The 26,613-nt window shown below is 50.9% G+C and overlaps 2 protein-coding genes across 32 annotated transcripts in view; one reads left to right on the top strand and one right to left on the bottom strand.

The window, feature by feature from the left end:
- The window catches only part of PML (PML nuclear body scaffold), a 52,136-nt gene extending 47,976 nt beyond the window's left edge, over positions 1 to 4,160 (bottom strand). For 15 of the 21 annotated variants that reach the window (XM_055098136.2, XM_008971855.4, XM_055098138.2 and 12 more), the window contains exons 1-2: positions 3,868 to 4,113; positions 337 to 809 (exon numbers count right to left, since the gene is read on the bottom strand). In XM_055098136.2, the coding sequence (XP_054954111.2) occupies positions 337 to 809; positions 3,868 to 3,996 (602 nt within the window). In that variant the 5' untranslated portion in view covers positions 3,997 to 4,113. 21 annotated transcript variants of the gene reach the window in all.
- Positions 4,161 to 4,192: 32 nt separating this feature from the next.
- On the top strand, positions 4,193 to 15,606 carry STOML1 (stomatin like 1). 11 transcript variants are annotated; one of them, XM_063596784.1, is made up of 7 exons: positions 4,193 to 4,258; positions 8,354 to 8,460; positions 9,552 to 9,701; positions 10,007 to 10,210; positions 13,302 to 13,497; positions 13,947 to 14,156; positions 14,685 to 15,606. In XM_063596784.1, exons 3-7 carry the CDS (start codon positions 9,573 to 9,575, stop codon positions 14,876 to 14,878), a joined length of 933 nt encoding a protein of 310 aa, XP_063452854.1. In that variant the 5' UTR covers positions 4,193 to 4,258; positions 8,354 to 8,460; positions 9,552 to 9,572; the 3' UTR covers positions 14,879 to 15,606. The 11 variants fall into 11 exon arrangements, with proteins under 11 accessions (XP_063452854.1, XP_008970154.1, XP_034795008.1 ...); XM_008971906.5 differs by having other exon boundaries at positions 4,195 to 4,258; positions 13,944 to 14,156; XM_034939118.3 differs by lacking the exon at positions 4,193 to 4,258 and adding an exon at positions 6,460 to 6,596 and having other exon boundaries at positions 13,944 to 14,156.
- Positions 15,607 to 26,613: the final 11,007 nt, after the last annotated feature.

Genomic DNA, 26,613 nt, shown 5'->3' with positions numbered 1-26,613 from the left:
TAACATGTATCAAATGTAGAATTCCCGTCCCCCTACACCCAGCAGTGGCACTTCTAAAAATTTATCCTAAAGAAGTTACTGGATAAAGATGCAAAGATGATTCTGCAGCATTATTTATTACAGGGGGAAATTGGAAACTTACTATCCACCTGCGTGGGGACTGGCAGCATAAATTGTGGTCATCAACACGGACGCTGCATATCTGCAGACCACATTTAGAGTTGCAAGGCCCCAGAAGCTCCTTGTCCTCAGCTGTGTGACTCTTTGGATCTTTGCTCCTCTCGCCCTCTACCGGGTACTTGGATGCACCACCCCACCCTGTGCCGGCCTACTCACCTGGTCAGCGTAGGGGTGCGGTGGTTGGGGTTGGAGCAGAAGATGTTGTTGGTCTTGCGGGTGCCGTCCAGGAACTCACGCACCGACTGGTTGCGCAGCTCTGCTAGGGGCCGGGCCTCGTGCTTGAGGAACCACTGGTGTGCCTCGAAGCACTTGGCGCAGAGGAGCTGCTCGCACTCAAAGCACCAGAAGTCGGCCGACTCTTTGCAGCGGGTGCACACAGCCTGCGCGTCCACAATCTGCCGGTACACCGACAGGCGCCGCTGCAGACTCTCGAAAAAGACGTTATCCAGGGCGGGTGTGTCTGCACCTAGGGGCCAGGGCGCCTGGCAGATGGGGCACTGCATGCCCGACGCCTCCAGGCATCCTGAGCACAGCGTGTGCAGACAAGGCAGCAGCTTCGGGCACTTGGCTTCCGCCTGGCATTGCTGGCAGCGCAGAAACTGGAACTCCTCCTCCGAAGCGGGGGCTCGCTGGGGGACCAGAGAGGCAGGTGAGGCCTGGAGAAGTCCCAAAAGCCCCCACCTACCGGCCAACCACCCTTACAGCTGGACCCTGGAGTAGGACCTCATATTCCATTCCAGCCAGTCATTGGATGATGCAAAACCCTGGCTTATCAGCACCCCAATACTCCCATTTATTCAGGCCCTCCAGCTCTCACTGCACCATTTATTGAGCATCTACTTCTCATCACCCACAGTAATAGGCTCTGAGATATAAGAGGTGTAGGATACATTCTGCCTTCAAGGAACTCAGTTTGGAAGGTAGATACACTAAGTACCAACCTCATATAAAGTGCTTAATGCACAGTTTGGGGGTTCATTAAAGAGGTAAGCATGGAACAACAATATGACCCAGCAATTCCACTCTTAGATATATAACCAAAAGATGTAAAAACAAGGCCCAAACAGATACTTGTACAACAATGTCCACAGCAACACTATTCACAATAGACAAAATGTAGAAACAATCCAAGTATCCATCAACAGATGAATAGATAAACAAAATGTGGTCTACACATATAATGGAATATTACTCAGCGTTAGAAAGCAATGAAATTCTGATACATGCTACAACATAGATAGACCTCAATGACATTATGCTAAGTGAAATAAGCCAGTCACAAAAGGTCAAATACTGTATGATTCTGAGGCAGAAGAATAGGGTCTGGAGGCAGGGAACCTAAGGCCGATTCCCTCTGACTTCCTAGAACTAAATCGAAAGGAAAACCGCAACTCTCCATGCCTCAGTAACAAAAGGAAGAGAGGCTACTCTCTTTGCAAACCACCCCATTTCCTGCAGGGCAGATGGAAAATTGAAAGTACGTCTGGTTGGTTGCTTTCTGCAACCAATGGGGTGAACACCAAGTGGCCAATGGGAAACCTCTAGGGGGTATTTGGAACCCAGAAGATTCTGTAACTGGGGTCATTGAGCCCTGCTCTAGCCGCTCCCACCCTGTGGGGTGTACTTTCATTTTCAATAAATCTCTGCTTTCATTGCTTCACTCTTTCCTTGCTTTGCTGTACATTTTGTCCAATTCTTTGTTCAAAATGCCAAGAACCTGAACAATTTGCAGTCAAGATCCTCTACTGGTAACAATTCCACTTACATGAAATATCTAGAATAAGTAAGTTCATAGGGACAGAAGGTAGATTAGAAGTTACCAAGGGCTAGGGGAAGGAGAAAATGAGGAGCTATTGCATTACTGGGGCTCAGGACACACCACTTCAAAGTATGACTGCAGGAGGCTCTTGAAATATACTTCTTTGGCATATTTTAAGCTGGTTATTCTGAGAAACTGCTGATACAGGAATAGCTCTGAAAAGCTCTCCTTTTGTAAAAAAGAAAGGCATTTATATCTTAAAAGAAAATCTACATTAGTAAAATGATCTATATTAAAAGAGGGCTGCTCCAGACAACTTTTATTATCTAAGAACTTTTTATCTACATAGCAAGACAATCTCTATTCACCAAACAGCTCCTCTCCTCACCCTCCCATAACTTGTGTTATCACCATCACCCAGAAGCTCCAAGCTCTTTTCCGTAGCTCAGGATGTTATACAGGCTTCAATCATCTGACCTTTCTTTGAGTCTCATATATTGTGGGACTCCTGAGTATACATATGTAATTAAATATGGGTTTTCCGCTGGTAATCTATTTTATGACTATTTAATTCATAGGCTATTTAATTCATAGCCCAGCCAAGGAAACTAGAAGGGTGGAGGGAAGCCATCTTTCCCTCCCCTATGGTTTAAAGAGTACAGAGTTTCTGGAGTAATGAAAAAGTTCTGGAAATAGATGGTGGTGATGGTTACACAATATTGTGAATCTACTTAATGCCACTGAATGGTACACTTATAAATGGTTAACATAGGAACTTATCCATTAGGTATATTTTACCACATTTTGTAAAATACAAAAACAGGCCGGGCATGGTGGCTCATGCCTGTAATCCCAGCACTTTGGGAGGCCGAGGTGGGTGGATCACGAGGTCAGGAGTTAGAGACCAATCTGGCCAACATAGTGAAACCCCATCTCTACTAAAAATATAAAAAATAGCCAGGTATGGTGGCGTGGCCTGTAATCCCAGCTACTCGGGAGGCTGAGGCAGGAGAATGGCGTGAACCCGGAAGGAGGAGGTTGCAGTGAGCCGAGATCGCACCATTGCACTCCAGCCTGGGCGACAGTGTGAGACTCCGTCTCAAAAACAAACAGATAAACAAACAAAAAACAAAGCAAAACAAACAAACAACAACAACAAAAAAACAAAGTGCTTAATACAGTACCTGGCACATTTGAAGTGCTCATAAATGTTACCTAGTATTGTTAAGTAATGTTATTCTTAGTTGTAATAATGTTTATAAAAGTTACTGTAATACGGTGTCCTCTGTACTTTCATGAAGGGGAGTAAAAGGGCCTGAAAGGCAGCAGAGCAAGAAACCCAAGTAGTTCCTTTGTCGGGGGAGGTGGGAGGTGGGCAGGAAAGGTGTGGCAAGAGAAGGGTTCGTTGGGGAGGCTTCCTTAAGCAGAAACCACATGAGCTGGGAGGCCTTGGCAAAGATACCTCTTCAGTCTGAGCCAGTTTCTCACCTCGGATCTGGGAAGTTGGTTTTAGTTTTGCCGTGCCTGGGACATGCCCCTGGCTCCAGGCCAGCGCAACAGGGGTACTACCTCCATCCTCCCTAATCTGAAGTCCTGCATCTGAGGCAAAGTTGAGGCAGGGCTCGAGGGGGGGCGGAAGGGCCCAGGCCCGGAGGCCACTGACCCTTCTCACCTTGCCCAACTGCTCAGTGGAGAAACCGCAGCCCAGCGAGGCCGCCCCAACTCCTCCGTGTCCTCTTTTCTACTCTATCCTACCCTCCCTTCCCTGCCCCAGCCGAGACGGTCAGGACCCTGGTGTCTGGTCTTCCCGCTTTGTGTCACTCTCTAGGGTACTTGACCAAATCCTCCGTTAGACCCTCTCTTCCCCCCTCTCCCCACCACAGCAAACCAACAAGGCTTAACCCCATCATCCCCTAACCCAATAGTACCTCTGTAGGGCTGGGGCTGGGGCTGGGCTGGCGGCCTTCAGAGGGGGTCTCGGGGGGAGGCATGGTGGGCTCCTGGGGCCGGGCGGGGTCCTGCTGGGGCCTCGGAGATCGGGCGGGTGCAGGCTCCATGGACCCCAGCTTAGTTTCGATTCTCGGTTTAGATCTTGGAGTGCGTGAAGAGAAGCTGAAGGGGAGGCGTGAGCCAGTTGGCTGAGCCCCTTGAGCTGTCCGAAAGGGGAGGTGCCGGCTCAGGGCCCGCCTCTGGAGAGGAAGTGAGACAGAAGCTGGGGGCGGTTCTAGGGGGCAGAGAGGCCGACTGTGGGTTTTAAAGACACGCCCAGAGCGGGGAGGAGGTAGAGGCGGGGAGCTGCAGACCTACCGCTGACTTACGGTAAAGCGGGAGAGGTAGGGCAGAGCTGCAGGGGGGCAGCCCTGCTCCCGGCTTTGATCCATTCATCCGTTCACACTGGCACTGCTTCGTGCCACCTCCTGCCGGGAGCTGGGCGTACAAAGATGAGCCACACGCAGCCCCTGCTTTCTAAGAGCCGTAGATGTAATGGAAGAGCAAGCCTGCAAACGGAGACATTCTGGAAAGGAGAGCCCACAGCTGGGACCTGAAAAAGCAGTGGAAATTCACCAGGGATTTAGGGTTGTAGGTGGTGGGGTACAGGGGACACTTGAAACAGAAAAGATAGCTCTTGCAAAAGCCTGTTTGGGAACTAATTTTGGCCATTTTCAGATTTAAGAGGGAATTCATGAGAAATGATACCCAAGGAGTGTGCTAGGACAAGATCCTAGCTAAGGAGATTGAACCAGTTCTGTGAGTGATGGGAAGTTGGTGAAGGATTTGGAACCAGGGAACAACACGATCAGCTGTGCATGATGGGACAGTCACTCTGACAACCTAGGAGCAGGTGCCCTGGTCTAGGACAGTGGCTGTGGGATGCAGAGGAGGGACTTGATTCAGAGATCCTGGGAAGCCGGTGACTGGAGGTGAGGGAGCAGGATGATGCCTTGAGTGACAGCTGGAAAGGCTGGTGGATCTGAGGTGGTGGGGGCAGGAGGGAGGGGGAGAGCTGGAGAGCGGGTATGAAGAGGGTGAGGGGAGAGCCAGCTAGGTCTTCGCCAATGGAAAAGCATGTCAGACTCCCAGCTGGTAAGGGGAAAGGGGCACAGCTCCAGGTGACCTCACTGGGTCAGCGCCCCGGCTTCAAACTTAAACCATCGCAACCACTGTGCTGGCTCCTGTGTACCCATTCCGTACTCGGTTCCAACTTAGAAACAGACTAGAAAGGATGATGATAGGGCCTGGCTCTTGTAAACCTTACAGTCTGCAGGGTGGAGAGCAGGGGTTGGGCAGATACGCAACTTCCTAGGGACTGTAAGGCCTCAGGAGCCTGCCCTTCCCTCCAGCCTGGTCAGTACTCCCAGGCCTTTAGAGAATCAGTCCATGAAAGCCAAATATGGTGGGCAGCCATCTGCACAAGGGACCTGGAAGTGGGCTATGGCAGGATGGGGCTTCGGAGGCCAGAGGTGATTGGCTGATGAGGCAGAGCTGGGGAAGCTTTATTCATTTCTTTGCTTGCTTTGGAAGATAGCCTGCTCCCAGACTACCCCAAAGTCCTGTTGGAAGTTAACACTTCTCAAAGGAAATTCACGAGTTGCATTCAGGTTTTCTCAAGCCCTGGAGAGGCAAGTTAATTCCAGGTACCTGGATCAAGGGGCATGCTCTTTCTGGACCTGCAGGACTGAGGGCCTCACCTCTGTGGTGCTCTGGGGCCCCTGCCCTCATGTAGCTCTGTGCTATCCCCTTCTTCCTTACACTCCCATGCTCCCCGAAGTCTGCATGTGAAACTTCTTTCTTTTTGTGCCAAAGTTCAGGCCTTCCTACTCCACCTTGATCACGGTGACCTGGCTAGGCCATTACTTAACAAATAAGTATTGAGACCTGCCCTATGCCAGTCCCTGCTTGCTGGGCTGTGGGTTCACAAAGAGGAATAATTTGCAGACTATGTCCCAGAGAAACCCAGAGTCCAGATATGGCATGTCCTGCCTCCAGTGTGAGAGAAGGAGTGCTGAGAAGGCTGATATAGCATGTCCTTGATCCTGGAGAAGATTCGCTTCCTGTAAACCCTGATGAGATCTTGCTCTCTCGCTCCGACTGCAGTGCAGTGGCACGATCATAGCTCACTGCAGCCTCAAACTCCTGGACTCAAGAGATCCTCCCGCCTCAGCCTCCCAAGTGGCTGGGACCACAGGCAGGCATCCCACGCCAGGCTAATTTTTAAAAATGTTTTGTAGAGATGGGCTCTCACTATGTTGCTCAGGCTGGTCCTGAATTCCTGGCCTCAAGCGATCCTCCTGCCTGAGTCTCCCAAATTGATGGATTATAGGCGTGAGCCACCGTGCCCAGCTTCCCCTCCAGCTTTTCTAGGGCTGAGTAGGAGAAGAGGGGAGGAGGCGATGACCCCAGCGGGCTCCCAGGAACGCCGATCACACCCACTAGCCCTCGGCTGCAGTTCGGTCCTCCCAGCGCAGGGGGAGCCATGCGACGGCGGAAGCGGGCCCCGGCCGGCCTCCTCTTCCTGCGCCCGCGCCGCCGCGGGTGGCCGCGCGGGTGAAGCCGGAAGCAGCAGCCAGGAGGGCGGGGCCGCGTAGGGCCCACTGGCCAGGGAGGGCGCCGCGCGGAGGCGCGGGGCGTGTCTCCTGTCAAAAGCCATGCTCGGCAGGTCTGGGTACCGGGCGCTGCCCCTGGGGGATTTTGACCGCTTCCAGCAGTCGAGCTTCGGCTTTCTGGGCTCGCAGAAGGGCTGCTTGTCCCCGGAGCGGGGCGGCGTGGGGACAGGGGCCGGTGAGTGGCCGCCTGGCACGGCGGACCCGGGGGGGACCGGCCGGCAACCCCCAGGCCCGAATCTCTGCCTCCGAGGAGTCGGCCGGCCCGGTGCCGTCGCACCCTACGAGGGGGGGACTGAGAAAGGGATACGATGTGGAGAGGGGGCTGGACCCGGCGCCTGGTGCTAGCGCCGATCCGCCCTCCCTAGGGTCATGGGGCTTTGGCCCCAGAGCCAGCCAGCGTTGCTCCTATCTTCCAAAACCTCACCTCACCACATTTGTCCTCGGCTGTTATCACCCTTTAGGCCTGGGAAGACGTTTCAGGTTTCTATTTCGCATAGAAGAAACCGAGGTCTAGGCAGAGGAGGCCACCAGCACCCTAAAGGCACCTGCTGCAGGGAAATGGAAGAATTTTCGCCCTAGGGGGCACCTCTAGAAGCCCGGGAACTAGGCATCTCCTGGATGTGCAGGCCAAAATGACAGGTCCTCAGCTGCCTGTTGGATCTGCCCTGCTTCTGTCTTGCCCTCAAAATCTTCTGTGGCTCCTTTGGCCTACAGGCCAGATCCCACGCTGTTCAGCCTAACCGCCTAACCTTGGATTTGATCCCTCCCTGGCCTTCCTGTCCTGAAAGCTCTCCCTATTCCAGAAGTCTCTTGAGAGGCCTGGTGGATCAGAGCCAGGCACAAAGTGGAGCTTCAGTGCTCTGGGGCTTAGCCCAGAGGGCAGGGCTTCCTGGAAGAATGGAGCAGGGCTCCCGACTGCTTCCTGTCCAGGGTTGGGAGGAAAGCGGCAAATAACCTCATCCCAGATTCTGGAGCTGTCTCGGCTTTGCTCCCAACTTGGGCTCCTGATTCTCCAGGGGCCAGGACATTTGGCTTGGATAAGCCTCATCTTTCTAGCCCTGCCCCTGACCCCGACCCCTAACAATTTTCTTGAATTGAAATAGGCAGGGTTTTTTTTTGTTTTTGTTTTTTGTTGTTTGTTGTTTTTTTGAGATGGAGTCTCGCTCTGTCCCCCAGGCTGGAGTGCAGTGGCGCCATCTCGTGAAATAGGCATTTTTTAATGGTCATTAAGGCATTAAAGTTGGGTGCAGAATAGAAAATAATAATCTAATTCCTCATCTATGGCTCCCGTTGATAAGCTATTTATGCTTTATCCCTGTAGGCTAAGGCATCATCTTCATAAGGACTCCTGGAAAGCACACTTCTGGGGCTGATAGTATAGGAGGAATGTGTTTTGCCAGCAGTATTCAGTGCATGTTTACAGATGCCCAGGTGCTCCTGGCTCCATGCCAGGTATGGGTAGGCAATGTAAATTAAACGAGAGGATTGACCCCTACTCAGTCCAGTGAGGAGAGCATCATCACGCGGACTGGATTCTGAGATTGAATGGCTGTTGCCTAGCAGAGAATAAGGCCTTGTGAGGGTTGTTGGACTTGGGACAAATGAGTGTTGATGTATGGGAGGAGGGAACAGACCCTAACTTGCAGCTGCCCAAAGATACGGGAATATTAGGCAAGGAGCCAGATTGAGAGCCCTGAGAAGGAAGGAGCCTCTCGAGGGGAAGGTGGGCGTAAGGTACACTTGCCCAAGTTCACTCCGCTTGGCAGCTGTCATGGCAGGTCCAGTTGACCACCTCTGCTCTCACCTGCAGATGCACCCCAGAGCTGGCCCTCCTGCCTCTGTCATGGCCTCATCAGTTTCCTGGGGTTCTTGCTGCTGTTGGTCACCTTCCCCATTTCCGGCTGGTTTGCCCTGAAGGTAAGGCTGGCTGGGTCAGCCCCCAGGGTGGTTGGGCCACACTGAGAGCTTTGGCATTGATGAATAAATTTGCCTATCCTCTGTCCCCTTGCCCTAAATATTACCCCTTTGTGTAATGGGCTAGGCAAGAACCATTCATTCACATTGGTCAGGGGAGGAAACTAAGGCTTGGGCTTGTCTGAAGTCATACTGGGAGCCAGTAGGGGGTAGAAGCAAGTCCCAAACTCCTAAGTCCTGGGATCTGGACACTGGCTTTAAGGTGCACGCAGATGTCTTTGCCAAATTATCTTCTCTTTGGGTTAGAATAAATTAGAAATGAAAACACCCAACTTAGCCCAGCTGGTAATGCATAATAGGAATTCAGGCCTCATTTTCCATAAGGGGTGGTACAGTGGGAAAAGGATGAACCATGGAGCTATAGTTCAGCATCGCATGTGAAAGCTGGGGGAAGGTGGAAGCCCAAGGAGGCCTTGCCCTTTGTGTAGCCCTAGGCAACAGTCCCTCTCTAGAAAACCTCTGGGTTTGGTGTGGTCTGCAAGGGGGTCCTTAAATGGCCTTATATCCTAGTTCTAAAACTGCCACAGAAACAAATGCCATGTGACCTTGAACAGGTTTCTTTGCCTCTCTGGGCCTTCATTTCTCAATTTGGACATTACTACTTCTCTAGGAGGTCCAGGGACCTAAAGTTGACAAAGCCCTTTCCCCGGGGGTGCTGTTAGGGCAGCCCAGCCTTTTCTCCTAACTAATCCAAGGACAGACAGTTTCCTGGTATGAGTCATGTCTAACTTCAGACCACAGAGATGAAAAGTTTCTCTAAGGATCAAGTCAATACAGTGCAGTGGTTAAGACACATGGCCTTTGGAGTTATTCAGAACTGCATTCAAATCTTCACTATTTCACTTAGGGCTGTGCAATTTTTGAGCAAGTCACTTAGCTTCCCTGAGCCTTGGTTTTCTCATCTGGAAACAGTGCTAGGGATACCTAACTGTGACCCAGGTGAGGAGGAGAGAAGTGAGGAAGGGACCTAGGCAGACGGCATTGGCCAGCCTAGGCTGACCACTTTCAACTCTTTCCCTTGCCATTGTGGACAGATTGTGCCCACCTACGAGCGGATGATTGTGTTCCGCCTGGGCCGGATCCGCACCCCCCAGGGACCTGGCATGGTTCTGCTCTTGCCCTTCATTGACTCCTTTCAGAGGGTGGATCTGAGGACACGAGCCTTCAACGTCCCTCCCTGCAAGGTGAGGGGCTTCTCAGCTGCCTTGACAGAGGAATTGGGGGCCTGTCCAGAATGTACTGTGGTGCCAGGACCTCAGCCTGTGAGTCACCATCTGAGGGGGGAAGGGGGAAGAAGAGACCAGAAAATTGATGGAAGCTAGGAGGACATCCTTGCTTCATACACCTAACCCTACATACTTGGTGACACCATTTGCCCTTGAGGAGCTAGCTGCCAAGCAGGTGGTTCAAGCTGTGTGGCCCCAGTGGGCCTGACCTCCCTGCACCCCCAGCCCCTTGAGTGTCTCTCTCTCATGGCCTCCCCCAACAGCTGGCCTCTAAGGACGGGGCTGTGCTGTCCGTGGGAGCCGATGTCCAGTTTCGCATCTGGGACCCGGTGCTGTCGGTGATGACTGTGAAAGACCTGAACACAGCCACACGCATGACAGCCCAGAACGCCATGACCAAGGCCCTGCTCAAGAGGCCGCTGCGGGAGATCCAGATGGAGAAGCTCAAGATCAGCGACCAGCTTCTGGTAGGAAGCCCCTCACAAGACGGAGCTTGAGGGGTGGCACCGGCCTGGCTCCACCTGCCAGGTCACTTTGAGCAAAGAGTCAGACCACTCTGGGCCTCAGTTTATCATATGTCCCAATAGTGTAACCACCTTTGAAGAGCCAGTACCTGGGTGGGGCCATGAGTTGAGGAATGGCAGGTGGGCGTAGACCATAATGATCTTGGGCAAACTTGTCCCTGAGAAGAGGAAGTGGCCCCGGCAGACATTCTTGGGGTCTGCCCCTTAGTTTTTACCCCTCACTGCTCTGCCGTGATGACACTGGCTTCTACAGCTCTCATTCCGGGCCTGACTCATGGGGCAGGCAGGTGGGTGACGGAGCAGGGACCCTCCCAGCCCAGTCACCTGCTGGGGAATTCCAGGCTCACCATGCAGCGTGTGCATGCTTGTGATTTTTGTTTCCTTGTTTGGAACAGAACAAAGGCACATGAGGACATTTGGATCTTTTTCCTGCCTCTTCTCCATGTGTATATTGGAGTTTGCCCTAAATCTCTTCTGCTACAAGATGGGGTAGAAATAAATACACATGCAGAGTTGTGTCCCCTGCAGCCACACTCAACTTGTGCTTCCTCTTGTGTCCTGACAGGGGAATGTAGGTGACATTTCTCCCCATTCCTCTTGGCTCTGCTTTGCCCTGGGGAATCAAGGTTAGAGGACAGGCGGGGGAATGGGATAAATGCCAGTCCTGGAGGTCCCACTGGAAGCAGCGAGGGGAAATTCCTGAGGAAATACTATTTGAGATCCTAACAGTAGCTCTTACGTGCTTAGCAGTTTATGGTTTACAAAGTCCTTTTGTCTGGCCCAGCATTTCTGAGCTTCACATTTTTTGCTGCAAGTCGGTACTACTGTTTTATTTTGGAGGGAGGAAGCCAAGGCTAAGAAATAATTTGACTTGCCTCTGAGAGCTATGGTCAAGGGCAGAGCTGAGCCATAGCTAGACCACCTGCCTCCATCCCACCATCCCCCCTCAATCCAGTGCTTGATCTAACACAACTCAGATAGCAAGTGGATAACAACTTTTATTCATAAAACCATGTCCCGTGTTAATTCACCTTTAGGAAGAGAAAACTGATCTCAGTCTTGTTGCACATTGTTTTGATGTGAGACAGGCAGTTTGGGGAGGTCAGTCCCACACCAGGATGTGAGAGTCCTTTAAGTCCCATTTCCCAGACTGAGTGAGCACCTGGTAGAGTGAGAGCTGTGCCTGTGGTTGAGACAGAACCTCAGGAGGTCCAGCACACCGCCCTCAGGCCCTGGTTCAGGCGTACACTTATTCACATGCCCCTTTTTGCCTGATTTTCTTCTAGAGAAATCAGAGTCCCCACCTCTCACCTGCTGGACCTTCCTTAGCCAGTTACCACTCCTTACCTGCCAGTGCTCCAGGCCAGCTGCCTCAGCCCTTCACTGCCCTCCTCCAGCCCCACCACTGCTCATTGCTCTCTGCAGCAGGCCTTGCCTCCTAACACTCAGGAGAAAAACTCTAGGATGAGCACTCTGCTTCCTCCAGTTTCACCCCTTCAAACCCACCTGCCTTTGTGCTGCTTTCCTGCCTCCTTGCCTTTCTGCCTCCCCTCTCTGAGGCTCATCCCTGTACTGCGCAGTGCTGTGGGCCCCCTGCTATCCCAGGATGCCTTCCCTCCACTCCATGCACTCTCTCTCTGTCACCTCTCCTTTCTGTGTAGAAATGTGCCCTCCCTTTGCCACAGTGCCCTCTAGCTCCCACTCCCTTTCTCCCCTTTTCTTCTGCAAGACTTTCATCCATGCTCCCAGCCCCTGCCCCTACATCCTTCATCCTGGCCTCCTTGGGCTCCCAAGACAGCGCTGGCCAACATCACAGTGACCTCCCACATGCCAGCCCAGTGGGCACCTCTCAGCCCTTCCCTTATATCACCTGGTGGCAGCATTTGACATGGTCGACCCAGCCCCCAGCCCCCAGAACCCCCTGCACTTCCTCCTTCCCTGTCATCCCTGGTTACTGCCACTTATTCTCCTGCCCTTGAGTTTCCAGGGTTTCATCACTGGCCTCTTCTCATCTGTGACCTCCCTGGGAGAGCTCATCCATCTGGGCTGTCTGCTGCCTGTGGATGCTGATTATTCACAATGTCCTGCCCTAGCCCTGATGCTTCTGTACCCTGGGCCATTTCTCCAGCTGCCTACTGGACAGTTGACTGCCCCACAGACACCTCAAGCTTACAGTAGTAAAAAAAAAAAAAAAAAAAAAGTTGCCATCCCTCCCTTCCCACCCCCGTGTGTCCTCTCTAGTGAATGCCACACTCATCCATTCAGGAGCCTGACTCCTCCCCACTCCCGCCCCCTCTCATATCATTGCACACATCGAGGCAGCCCCGAGCCTGGTGCTTGCACTTCTCTAGTGCCCTGTTGTGGCTCAGTACAGTTGATAGAGGCATGCCTCCCTCAGTGGATCTTGGCTTCACAGCTCCCCTCCACCCTCGCCAGAGCTGCATCATTCCTTGGCTGTATTTTGAAACAATGTCTTCCTTGGTCTCCATCCCTCCCCTCAGCCCCCTATAATCCAGCATCCACAGCAGCCAGGAGGATCTTGCCTTAAAGCAAGTCTGCTGTGTCACCTCCCTGCTCAAACTCCTCCCTGGGGCTCTTTGTTGCCTCAGAATAAATCAAAGTAAGCAGAAACACCCCACCTCTGACCCCTCAGCTGTCTCCAGTCCTCAGCCGACATGTGAGGGTCCAGCTAAATGGAACTCTGGTTCCTTGCAGCTCCACGAACATGCCAGGTTTTCTTGTCTGGGGTTTTGCACATGCTGTTCCTGTTGCCTGGAAGGGTCCTCCTCCACCTGAGGACTCCCTCCTGCTGGCACCACCCTCCTCTGCTGGGGGCTCACCACAGGCCTTGCTTCTGTCTTGGCACTTACCACAGCTGAAAGGTCATTGCCCTCTGCCTGTGTTCCCAGGCTAGGAGCATCTCAAGGGCGGTGTGGTGCCTCCATGTCCATGCACGGCCACACAGTCTGCCCAAAGAAGGTGCTCAGGAAAGGTTTGTTGACTTAATTACATTTCTCCCCACACTGTCCTCCAGCTGGAGATTAACGATGTGACCAGGGCCTGGGGGCTGGAGGTAGACCGCGTGGAGCTGGCGGTGGAGGCCGTGCTCCAGCCGCCCCAGGACAGCCCAGCTGGGCCCAACCTGGACAGCACCCTCCAGCAGCTGGCCCTGCACTTCCTGGGAGGAAGCATGAACTCAATGGCAGGAGGTGCCCCGTCCCCGGGGCCAGGTGAGGAGCCCTGGGGAGGAGAGCGGGGGTGTTTACCAGCTTGGTGCCAGCACAGACTTTGCTCACTATCCCAGCAGCTCTGTGCAGTACACACCCTGCACAGATGTTCAGCCCACACTGACCACAGCCAAGGCAGTGAGAGGAGGCCAGGTGTCTGAGTGTGTAGAGGCCATTGGCAGCCTCCATGGGAGGAGGCGACATCACCAGAAGGGCAGCTGGAAAGAATTTTATATCTGAGGCTGGAGTAGTTTAGAAACTGAGTTTGCGGTTTAGGCTGAAAACTCAGGGGCACCTTTCTGGTAGAGGAGGAAGTTGAACAGAGGCCTGAAGGGGATCTAAGAGGAAACTGCCACAAAAGGTGCAGAGGCCACAGTGAGTGGTCCTGACCTTGGCAACACGATGACCTCCTCTCTGCCTCCTTCCCCAACCCTGTTGGCCACCCCCAGCAGACACCGTGGAGATGGTGAGTGAAGTTGAGCCACCTGCCCCTCAAGTTGGTGCCAGGTCCAGTCCGAAGCAGCCTCTGGCGGAGGGGCTACTGACTGCTCTACAGCCCTTCCTGTCTGAGGCCCTGGTCAGCCAAGTCGGGGCCTGCTACCAGTTCAATGTGGTCCTGCCCAGCGGCACCCAAAGCGCCTACTTCCTGGACCTCACTACAGGTGCCGCTGCCCTCCTTGCCTCTCCTTCCCATCCAGCTTGCTAGGTTTCTTGTTACCTACCCCAGTGGTGCTCTCGTAGACTGCCCCCTGCTTCTGCCAATAATTTGGGGTGAACCCATGGCAGGCAGGGGCTCAGACACCATTTCCAGGCATTAACTATGCCCTGGTCTCCCCGCCATCCGCAGGACAATGCAGCCAGGCTTCCAATACCAAGAGGCCTGCCCGTGTTACAGGCCTGCTGCCTGTCAGGCTCTGTGCCAAGTACTTTTTGTACATTATCTCACCCACTTCTCACCATGAGCCTATGCTTTAGGAATTGTCATCTCTAAAGGAATTATCATCACAGATTTGGAAACTGAGGATCCAAGAGTTCACACAGCCAATAAGACTCAAACCCAGGGTATTAGAACCCAAACTCTTAACCAGTACTCTCCTCCCAATGGGAAATGCCAGCCCCTCCCACCCCCATAGCTCTCCTTCACGTTCCTCCATTCCCCTACTGACACCCGGTTTTCTTTTGCCCCACAGGACGAGGAAGAGTGGGACACGGGGTGCCTGATGGCATCCCTGATGTGGTGGTGGAGATGGCCGAGGCAGACCTGCGGGCCCTGCTATGCAGAGAGCTGCGGCCCCTGGGGGCCTACATGAGCGGACGGCTGAAGGTGAAGGGCGACCTGGCTGTGGCCATGAAGTTGGAGGCTGTCCTCAGGGCCTTGAAGTAGCAGCCTTGGCTGACTTTCCAGAGCCCAGTCCCAAGCCTGGCACCAAGCCCGAGGGGCCTCTTGGAGGAGGAGGTGTTCATCTGCACCACAGAGAGTTGAGGCCCTAACAAATTTCAGGCCCAGCCAAGAGCCCATGAATGGAGGCTGCAGGAGGCTGAGTCCGGCTGCCATGCACATCTCCCCTACAGTGGTTCTCTGGACAAGGCTTTGTCCATCCCGGTCCCCAGCGGAGTGCCCAGCGCTGAGCTGGGTGCACGGTGTGATTCCAGGAGGAGAGCCAGGCCTGCCCTGCCCTGCCCTGCTGGCTTCCTGACTGGAGAGACAGGACCCACAGAAACAGCCTAACAGCAGCTGGTTTGGTCCTTGTGTGAGGGACCAAGCATGTGGCCCAGGCTCTAAGCTCTGCGGGGATTGGAGAGGGATGGGGAGGGAAGGGAAGGCAGCTCCAAGAAGAGGTCCCTGTGACGAAGTTACCTGGGGATCTTGGCTGGCCCACCTTCCTGGCTGCAGTCCAGGCCCGTGCTGGCGGGATTGGGCATGGGAAGGAGCAGGGCCTGCTGCTTCCCTGGCGCTGCTCCCAAAGATTTCTGACTCATCTGCCAGCTCCGTCCTGCATGCCTGGCGAGCTGGGGCCCAGGGCAGCATGAAGGAGAGCCCTGCGTTCTGTGCTTCTTACCAGAGGTTTGCAAGCCTCAGACAAATAAATGTGGTGTTTACAATGTATAAAAGAGAAGAAGCCAAGCGGGGCTCCTGGGGGCATGGGGTGGGCTAGGAGGGTCCACAAGGTCCCTGCTGCCAGCCCAGGCAGGGATTGACATCCTGGTGGCTGACACAGACAGACCCTCACAATATTTGAAGCTCCTTCTCCTGAGTGTCTCAAAGCCCCTGGAAGCAGGGGTGGGGCTGGGTGGGGAGTTCTGTTCCTCTTTGTAGTGGGATACAGGTTCACCAGGAAAGGAAGGCATGAGTGTGCCAGAGTGTCCTGCAAACACTGAGGGGCAGGCGGGGTGGTCATATCCCATTCAAGAGAGGAGTTGGGGCCACCGTCAGCTTCCCCTCCTGGTACACTCTGTCACTGCTTCTCCGCTGGCTGACGGGAAGGAAACAGTCATCGAGGTCTGGCCCCAGGCCCAGCCCAGCCCTGCTTTCTGCTCCAGTACTCTCGCCCAAACCCCAGGGGCCCCAGAGAAGGGGGCCTGTGACTTCTTGAGTCCTAAGAAAGGAATCTTACTCCTTGGAGAGACTTCTGGGAAAAACAAAACCACAAAAATCAAAGCCTCCCCTTAAGAACAGCCCCCAGCCTGTCCTGTGGCACCGCAACTTCCCTCTCCCCCCAGGGGTCTCTGCCCTTCCTGGGTGCCTGGCTCTGTCTTGTTTGCTGTCTGTCCCTGCCTTTGCCAGACACTGCCTTGTCCCGCCTCCTGGAGGTCCTCCACATTGCCTGAGGCACCTCCCTAAAGCCCAGCACAGACCCCTCTGTCACTGCCATGGCCATTGAGGTTCAGGTTTCCAGGGCCCCTTCCTAGAGTCCCAGGCTGCTGCACCTGCTGTTGCCCCTTTGCCTACTTGGAGGCCTCTCATGGGCCCTCCCAGGGCTTTCTAGCTGAGGCTGTCTGTTCCAAAGCCTGCCCTCCAATCCCCGCAGCCACACTGTGGCCACCCTTTGAGGCCCAGTGAGACTTGTCCTCTGTGCCCTTGCCTGGCTCTCTGCACCCATTCCACATTGTGTGTTTCTGCTCCTTGCATATATGGCTGCCCTCCCTGCTGGACTGGGAGCTTCCCGCATCATCATTCACCTGTGGATTCCTTCCATTGCTATTACACAGTATATGAAGGGCTGCCCAGGAAACCCCAGGCATCTTCACCATGAAAGCTGGCACGGCCCCTTGGCTGGGGTAGGGCTGGAGGGTAGGGAAGACAGGAAAAATGAGATCACAACTTAGGGGAAACTCAAACTCTTCTTTGTGAGCATGGGAAGATCAACATAACGTTTAGGGGAAACCAAAACTTTTCTGGATGTCTGTGTGGGTGGAGAGTAAGGCCTGCCCCTGCCATGAATCCCCACCCTGTGGAGGGGAGCTCGATCCTCGGCCAGCACTCCAGGACTACAGAGGACTGAGCAGACCCTGCAGTCCACAGGGGAGGAAGGACAAGGGCCACCTAAAGGGTTGGTGTGAAGAGGGAGGAGGAGGGTGTGTGTCAATCAGAGAAGGCTTTCCTGAGGAGGTGATGTCCTCCACATCCCAGCTACCAAGTAGGTGGACAATAAGAAGAGATGGGGAAAATCATTCAGCAGAGGAGAAGTCCCTGCAAGGGTACAACTGGAAGAGGCAGTCAGGCAACTGGGCTTCGGGGAACTAGAACCTGAAGTACCAGACAGGTTGCGTGCAGGCATTTGAGGGGCAGGGTATAGAAATAGTAACCATTACTGTGTGCCAAATATGTCCTTATACCGGACTAGACACTTCTTATTATATTTTTCAAGATAACCTGGTGAATAATGATAATAGTTTAAGTATCCTAGTTAATATATTAATATATAATGTTATTGAAAAGTATTTTATTTTTTTTTGAAACAAGAGTCTTACTCTGTCGCCCATGTTAGAGTACAGTACAATCTCAGCTCACTGCAACCTCTACCTCCCGGATTCAAGTGATTCTCCTGCCTCAGACACCTGAGTAGCCAGGATTATAGGCGCATACCACCACACCTGGTTAATTTTTGTATTTTTAGTAGAGATGGGATTTTACCATGTTGACCAGGCTGGTCTCGAACTCCTGACCTCAAGTGATCTGCCTGCCTAGGCCTCCCAAAGTGCTGGGATTATAGGTGTGAGCCACCGCACCTGGCCTTATTTTTAAGCATTAAAAAAAATTTTTTTTTAGACCGTCTTGCTCTATCACCCAGGCTGGAGTGCAGTGGCATGATCATAGCTCACTGTAGTCTTGAACTCTGGGGCTCAAGCGATCCTCTTGCCTCAGCTTCCTGAGTAGCTGGGACCACAGGTTGTGCCACCACAACCGGCTAATTTTTAAAATCTCTTTTGTAGAGATAAGGATGTCTCCCCATGTTGCTCAGGCTGGTCTTGAACTCCTGGGCTCGCAGGATCCTCCCACCACAGCCTCCCAAAGTGCTGGGATTACAGGTGTGAGCCACTGTACCCAGCCAATATTTAAATTTTGGTTGGCTAAACATTTAAAAACATAGGAAAGCATATTATGAAAATTCTCCCTCCACACATATTTCCCATGCCTTCCCCCATCCCCTGCGATTAGTTTCTTGGTAATTCTTCCTGAAGGTTTTGTTTTTTTAAAGAAAATATATGCAAGAAAATCCAAATATGTATCTTCTGGGTTTTTGTTGTTCCTGTTTTTATACAAATGGCAACATAGAAACACAATGTTGCCTTTTTCACTTAACATTACCCACTGAGGATCTTTCCATGTTACCACAGACAGCCTTTCCCTGTGCTTTCTTGTACTTACATAGGATTCCACAGTATGGATGTATCATAAATTATTCAACCTGTTGTGGACCGATAGACATTTTGATTATTTCTTGTGTTTTGCTATTTTAAATACTTTTGCAATGAATAACCTTTAACATGTGCTATTTGTGGTAGAGTTTATCTATAAGATAAAATCCTAGAAGTGGAATTGCTAAATCAAAGCATTTATAATTTAGTAAATATTGCCAGAATACCTTCTCTGGGGATTATACCAATTTACACTCCCATTGTCACTGGTGTTTTTTTCTCATAGTCATGTCAATACACTGTGTTATTAAACTTTTGGGTCTTTTGACATTCTGGAAAGTGAAAATTTGTATCTCAGTGTAATTTTTTTGTTTATTGTTCAAGTTTTTTTTTGTTTTTTGTTTGTTTGTTTTGAGACAGGGTCTCACTCTGTCTCCCAGGCTGGAGTGCAGTGCAGTGATTGTGGCTCACTGCAGCCTCAACCTCCCAGGCTTAAAGGATCACCATGCCTGGCTTTTTTTTTTTTTTTTTTTTTTGTAGAGACAGGGCCTTCTCAAGCTGGTCTCTAACTCCTGGCCTCAAGTGATCCTCCCACCTGGCCCCGGCCCGCTAACTGCTAGGATTACAGGTATGAGCCATCTAGCCCAGCCTGTTTATTGTCCAATTGTTTATTGCTTTGTAAGTCTTGGATTTCTAGCTCCAGCAAAGAACAGGGTTTGGTTTGGTTTGGTTTCTCTTCCCCTAGCATTTACATATTTTTTAAAGGTGTAATTTACATACAACAAACACCCTTTTAAAATGTATTATTTGGCTGGCTTGCACCTCTAATCCCAGCACTTTGGGAGGCCGAGGCAGGTGGATCACCTGAGGTCAGGAGTTTGAGACCAGCCTGACCGATATGGTGAAACCCCATCTCTACTAAAAATACAAAATTTAGCCAGGCATGGTGGTACACGGCTGTAGTCCCAGCTACTCGGGAGGCTGAGACAGGAGAATTGCTTGAACCCAGGAGGTGGAAGTTGCAGTGAGTTGAGATCATGCCACTGCACTTTAGCCTGGGCAACAGAGTGAGACTCCATCTCAAAATTAAATAAATAAAGATAAAATAAAAATAAAATGTGTCATCTGAGGTGCTTTGACAAATGTGAACACCTGAGTAACCACCACCCCCTACAATCAAATACAAAACATTCCCATCCACTCACAAAGTTCTCCACGTCACTTCCCATCCACTCACAAAGTTCTCCACGTCACTTCCCGTCAGTGCTTGCCACCTCCAGCTTTGAGCAGCCACTGACCTTTCCATAACCGCTGATCACATTTCACTTTTCTAGCATTTCATATGAATGAAATGAGTGCACAGTACTCTTCTGTGTCTAGCTTTTTCCCCCTCACTGTAATGGTTTTGAGAGTAATACATGTTATTCTGTGTATCTGTAGTTTGTTGTATTGCCAACACATTCCATTGTCTAGATAGAGGCACAATGTATTCATTCATCCATTGATGAACATTTGAGTAGTTTTCAGGTTTGGTTATTAAATAAAGCTCCTCCAGACATCTGTGTACAAGTCTTTGTTTGGACATATATTTTCATCTGGGTAAATACCTAGAATTGCTGGATTGAAAAACTGTCAAACATTTCCAAAGTGGTCCTGTCAACATGCGGTATAGTCAGTCTTTTAAACTTTAGCCACTCTAACAGGTGTGACTGACAATGTTGAGCCACTTTTAATTTGCTTATTGGGCACGTGTCTTCTTTTGTGAACTATCTGTTCAATATTTTGCTTAAGAAATGGGCTATTAATATTGTTCAACTTTAAAAGTTCTTAGTATAGTTGGATGCAGTGACACATGCCTGTATTCCCAGGTACTTGGGAGGCTAAGGGAGGATCAGTTGAGCCCAGAAGTTCGAGGCCAGCCTGGACAACACAGCAAGACCTGATCTCTTAAAAGAAGAAGAAAGAAAGAAAAAAGACAGAGAGAGACTCTCGATATGTTGCCTAGGCTGAGTGCAGAGGCACAATCCTGGCTCACTGCAGCCTCAACCTCCTGGGCTCAAGCAATCCTCCCCACTCAGCCTCCCAAGTAGTTGGCATTATAGGTATACATTACCAAACCTGGCTCATTTTTATATTTTTTGTAGAAACAGGGTTTTGCCACATTGCCCAGGCTGGTCTCAAACACCTGAGCTCAAGTTATATACCTGCCTTGGCCTCTCAAAGTGCTGGAATTATAGGCATGAGACACCTTGCCTGACCTGTGATCCATTTTCGAATTAATTTTTGTATATGGTGTGAAGTAAAAGTTGACGTTCTTTTTTTTCATGGTGATATCCAATCGTTCCAGCACTTTTTGTTTAAAGGTATCTTTTCCCCATTGAATTACCTAGAAACCTTTTCATTTGCTTTTGTGTTATTTTGAGTGAGGTTGAGCATCTTCTAATATGTTTAAGAGCCATGTGTCTCCTTTTCTACAAACTGTTATTTTATCTACTTTGTTCATTTTTCTAGTGCTGGTTGTTTCTATTTCTGTTTTTGACATTTGGGAGCTCTTTAAATATTAGGAAGATTAGCCATTTTTGATATGAGCTGTAAATTTTTCACCCAATTTGTTGGTTTGCATTTTGTCTTTGCTTATAATGTTTTCTCATGAAATTTTAAAAATGTATTTGAATTGATAAATATTTGATGACTTCTGGATTTTGAGTCATAAGTAAAAAAAACCTCCATTCTGAGATCATAACAGAATTTAATGTAATCTCTTTTATTTTTTACTTGTAAAATTGTAAACTCATTTGGAATTTAAATAAGTATAAAGTATAAAATATTGATCCCCCTTTTTTCAACACCATGAATTTTTTGTGTTGAGGTCTATAGTGGGGCTTTCTGCTCTGTTCCATTGGGCTAATGTTTATCCATTCTCTAGGACCACTTTAATTATTGGGGTGCCATAAAATGTTAAATATCTATAGGAGTAATTCTTTTCAATGCTTCTTAAGAAAGACCTTCTGCCTTTTTTTGTTTTAAGAGACAGAGTCTTGCTATGTTGCCCAGGCTGGAGTGTAGTGGCTATTCACAGGCGTGATCATAGCTTACTGCAGCCTCAAATTCCTGGGTTCAAGTGATCCTCCTACCTTGGCCTCCCAAGTAGCTGGGACTACAGATGCAAGCCACTTACCATGGCTGACTAGTGTTTGTTTTTTCAATGAACTTTAGAATTACCTGGTGTAGTTTTTTAAAAAGAATATTGTCAGTGTCTTTATCTGACTAGTGTTTGTTTTTTCAATGAACTTTAGAATGACCTGGTGTAGTTTTTTAAAAAGAATATTGTCAGTATCTTTATTGGGATTATATTAAATGTGTCAAGTAACTCATAGAAAATTGTAATCTTTGGCCAAGCATGGTGGCCCAGGCCTGTAATCCCAGCACTTTGGGAGGCTGAGGCAGGTGGATCACGAGGTTAAGAGATTGAGACCATTCTGGCCAACATGGGTAAAACTCCGTCTTTACTAAAAATACGAAAATTAGCTGGGCGTGGTGGCATGCACCTGTAGTCCCAGCTACTTGAAAGGCTGAGGCAGGAGAATCGCTTGCATCCGGGAGTTGGAGGTTGCAGTGAGCCGAGATTGAGTCACTGCACTCCACCCAGCCCAGCAACAGAGCGAGACTCCATCTCAAAAAAAAAAAAAAAAAGAAAATGACAATCTTTATTATATTGAGTCTTCCTATCCTTGAACATGGTGTGTTTTGATGTCTTTTGTGTCCTTTAGAAGTTTTGAAATGTCCTTTATATCGTCTGAACATTTATTCTTAGGTACTTTATCCTTTTTGGTACTACTATAAATGGAATATTTCTTCCACTATATTATCTGAACAGAATACAATTTGTTGCTCTTTAGTGATTTTGTTTCTCTGTGTATGAGCAGAAAACAAACTCAATTTCTCCTACTATACTCCAGAAACACACTTCTGATACCACATGTGTTGGGTTCCCCCACCCACCCATATCAAGCAAGGAGCCAGTTCTGCAGTGGCCACCAGCTGGGTGTTCTTAATTCAATTCCAACACTATCTACCTGGAGATAGCGTCAGATCCCAGTCCCACAAGACCGTCCCCCACTTGCAGTGCCAATTACAAGCCCCAGGTTGTATTACCTGTACTTCCGGCCAACTGGCTATAAATCAGGATTCTCATGACCCTCTTCTTGGGTTTAATTTGCTAGAGCACCTCACAGAATGCAGGGAAGCATTTGCTTACGTTTAGCAGTTTATCATAAAGCATATTTTAAAGGATACAAATGAAAAGCCAGATGAAGAGATAAACGGGGCACACTCTGGAAGGGCCTCAAATACAAAAGCTTCCATCCCCGAATACAAAATCTTCCATACAAGACCACCATCCTGGGAAACCCCTGAACTCAGTCGTTACGGGTTTTTATGGCGATTTCATTATGTAGGCATGATCAATTACATCATTGGCCATTGGTGATCAACCTTCGGTTCCTCTCTCCTCCCCGAAGGTGGAGGGTGGGGCTCTGAGCAGATGGTTGGTTCCCCTGGCAAGCAGCCATCCATCCTGTGGTTATAAACGTTAAGCTCAGTTGTGGCTCCAAGCAACAAGCCCTTCTTTCACTTTTTTTTTTTTTTTTTGAGATGGAGTTTCGCTCTGTTGCCCAGGCTGGAGTGCAGTGGCGATCTCAGCTCACTGCAACCTCTGCCTCCCGAGTTCATGCAATTCTCCTCCTCAGCCTCCTGAGCAGCTGGGATTACAGGTATGCACCACCACGCCCACCTAATTTTTGTATTTTTGGTAGAGACAGGGTTTCACCATGTTGGTCAGGCTGGTCTCGAACTCCTGACCTCGTGATCTGCCACCTTGGCCTCCCAAAGTGCCGGGATTACAAACGTGAGCCACTCCGCCCGGCCCATCTTTCACCTTTATGCTTACTCTGGAGCTGCTCCAGAGCTGTTTCAAGAACAAACGATGAAAGGCCAAATATTTTAAGGAAAGATACTCTTATCACACTCTAGTCTCCTAGGAAATTACAATGGTTATATGGGCTGTCAGCCAGAAACTATAGACAAAAACAAAGAATAGATATATCACACTAACTTCTATAAAACAGAATGAGCGTCTTCATGGGGCTGAGCAGAGGACGCAGGTTTTACAGACAGAATAAGCTGAAGAAACCAGAAACAAAAAACAAAAAATGGATCGGTCATTTCAAAATTACTTCCTTAGTAAGGCAAGAACAGGGTAACAGAACAATTGAAAAATAACTGGTGCCCAGGTGTGCGGGCTTACACCTGTAAGCCCAGCACTTTGGGAATCCGAGGCAGGTGGATCACGAGGTCAGATTGAGACCATCTTGGTTAACATAGTGAAACCCCACCTCTACTAAAAATACAAAAAAAATTAGCCAGGCGTGGTGGTTGGCGCCTGTAGTCCCAGCTACTTGGAAAGCTGAGAAGGGAAGATTTGCACCCAGTGTGTTTCGGGAATTGATGGGTTCTTGGTCTAACTTCAAGAATGAAGCCGCGGACGCTCGTGGTAAGTGTTATAGTTTTTAAACGCGGCCTGTCCAGAGTCTGTTCCTTTTGATGTTCAGATGTGTGCGGAGTTTCTTCCCACTGGTCGGTTTGTGGTCTCGCGGGCTCAGTACCGAAGCCACAGACCTTCCCAGTGAGTGTTACAGCTCTTAAGGCGGCGCGTCTGGAGTTTTTTCTTCTCTCCGGTGGGTTTGTGGTCTCGCTAGCTTCAGGAGTGAAGCTACAGACTTTCGCGGTTGAGTGTTACAGCTCATAAAGGCACCATGGACCCAAACGGTGAGCATCGCAGACTGAAAGAACAAAGCTTCCCCCCCCCACCCCCCCCCCCCCAACGTGCAACTGGGCCTCAGCCGGTTGTCACTGCCAGCTTGGGCAAGCCTGCTTTTATTCTCTTATCTGGCCCCACCCACATCCTACTGATTGGTCCATTTTACAGAGAGCCGATTGGCCCATTTTACAGAGAGCTGATTGGTCCGTTTTGACAGGGTGCTGATTGGTGCGTTTACAATCCCTGAGCTAGGCACGAAAGTTCTCCATGTCCCCACTAGATTAGTTAGATACAGAGTGTAGACACAAAAGTTCTCCAAGTCCCCAGCAGAGTAGGTAGATACAGAGTGTCAATTGGTGCATTCACAAACCCTGAGCTAGACACAGGGTGCTGATTGGTGTGTTTACAAACCTTGAGCTAGATACAGAGTGCCGATTGGTGTATTTACAATCCCTTAGCTAGACATAAAGGTTCTCCAAGTCCCCAACAGACTCAGGAGCCCAGTTGGCTTCACCCAGTGGATCCCACACGGGGGCTGCAGGTGGAACTGCCTGCCAGTCCCGCGCCGTGTGCCTGCACTCCTCAGTCCTTGGGTGGTCGATGGGATTGGGCTCCATGGAGCAGGGGGCGGCGCTCATCGCGGAGGCTTGGGCCGCACAGGAGCCCACGGAGCTGGGGGGAGGCTCAGGCATGGCGGGCTGCAGGTCCTGAGCCCTGCCCCGCGGGAAGGCAGCTAAGGCCTGGCGAGAAATCGAGCACAGCAGCTGCTGGCCCAGGTGCTAAGCCCCTCACTGCCCGGGGCTTGCGGGCCGGCCGGCCGGCCGCACCGAGTGCGGGGCCCGCGGAGCCCACGCCCACCCGGAACTCGCGCTGGCCAGCAAGTGCCGCGCGCAGCCCCGGTTCCCGCCCGCAGCCCCGGTTCCCGCCCGCGGCTCTCCCTCCACACCTCCCCGCGAGCTAAGGGAGCCGGCCCCGGCCTTGGCCAGCCCAGAAAGGGGCTCCCACAGTGCAGCGGTGGGCTGAAGGGCTCCTCAAGCGCGGCCAGAGTGGGCACCAAGGCCGAGGAGGCGCCGAGAGCGAGGGCTGCAGGCGCGCTGTCACCTCTCACCAGGAGGAGGTCGAGGCTGCAGTGAGCCATAATTGCACCACTGCACTCCAGCCTGGGCGACAGAGCAAGAACCTGTCTTAGAAAGAAGCAGGGACTGAGCTGGGGAGGAAGGCTGGTGCCTGTGCCGTGGGAAGAAGGGCAAGGTGCTCTCAGAGTCGCTCTGGGGACAGGGACTCTGCCCCACGTTCAGAATTCATCCCCAACCTTGGTCTGCATACTGGTTATGAGGAGAAAAGTGGCCCAAGAGAAGCCCTAAGTCTCCATGCTGGCTTCTGGGCCCCATGGGAGCCCGAACCACAAAGCTATGCAGGTCACTCCGGAGGGCCCGAGTCACCCCGAGGAGGAGAAGCAGCCCGGGGAGTGGCGTCCAGAGGTCTCCCCGGGAGCCTCGGCTCCTAGGTCAGAGCTCTCGTTTTTTTCTGACGGGAACGCAAAGAAAGCCAGTCCCGAGCTTGTGGTGCCATCTTGTGGCGACACGGGAGATAGCTGGTTTCCTCTTTCCAGAGGCTGCTTTCCAGGGCCGGGGAGGGGCGGGGCAGGGCAGTGAGCTGCTGTGGTAGAGTGACGGTGAAGAGCGGGGTCTAGCGAATATTCACCCTGCCTAGCCTTTCGCAAATGCATTCACACACACACTCACACACACACCCCTGTTGTACCTGGTCCAGGTGCGCTTGACAGGGTTGTGGGGGTAGAGAGGAAAGTGGGAGGCTTTGGCCAGGAGAAACTGGGGGAGACGGACTACTGCGTCGCCAGAAACTGCAGATTCTGGATTAAATCTACAAAATGAGGCATTCTGAAATCAAACGGCGTTTTAAGACCTTCCTAGGACCAGATGCTATTACCTTTGGAAGTTCCTTCCCACACCTTATTAAATATTAAAATACACAGATTTCTTACGTTAAATATAACATAGCACTGTCAGGTAACACGAGGTGATTTTTGTATGTTTGCCTTGGAAATTACTTGGCTAAGAGTAATTCATTTATGGTGTAATTACCTACGCGTTCTCAGCCCTCCCTGGGTATTCATTTGCATTCTTAAAGTACAGTCACACCCTAAATAACGATGTCTCAGGTCAGTGATGGGCTGCGTATCCGATGGCGGTCCCATAGGATTATAATGGAGCTGACAAATTCCTATCACCTAGTGACGTCATAGCCGATCTAACATTTTAGCTGACACAAAGCATTACTCATGCAAATCTATGACGGAAGAAAGAAACAAACTTGGCAAACCACCATGGACATACTTCTGAAAAGACGGACACTTCTTCAAGAAGTGCCTCAGGCAGGTCCTTTAGGAGAGATTGCAGAAGAAAGCATTGTCCGCTGGG

Source organism: Pan paniscus, chromosome 16, assembly GCF_029289425.2.
Source record: "Pan paniscus chromosome 16, NHGRI_mPanPan1-v2.0_pri, whole genome shotgun sequence".
Classification (NCBI taxonomy): Eukaryota; Metazoa; Chordata; class Mammalia; order Primates; family Hominidae; genus Pan; species Pan paniscus.
The sequence above is the reverse complement of the archived record's forward strand: the minus strand, read 5'-3'. Positions and strand labels throughout refer to the sequence as shown.

Coding starts and splice junctions, on each gene's coding strand:
- STOML1 (XM_014341538.4), top strand. CDS start 6,586: ATGCTCGGCAGGTCTGGGTACCGGGCGCTGCCCCTGGGGGATTTTGAC. Junction 8,461..9,551: donor CCGGCTGGTTTGCCCTGAAG/GTAAGGCTGGCT, acceptor CATTGTGGACAG/ATTGTGCCCACCTACGAGCG. Junction 13,498..13,943: donor TGCCCCGTCCCCGGGGCCAG/GTGAGGAGCCCT, acceptor GGCCACCCCCAG/CAGACACCGTGGAGATGGTG.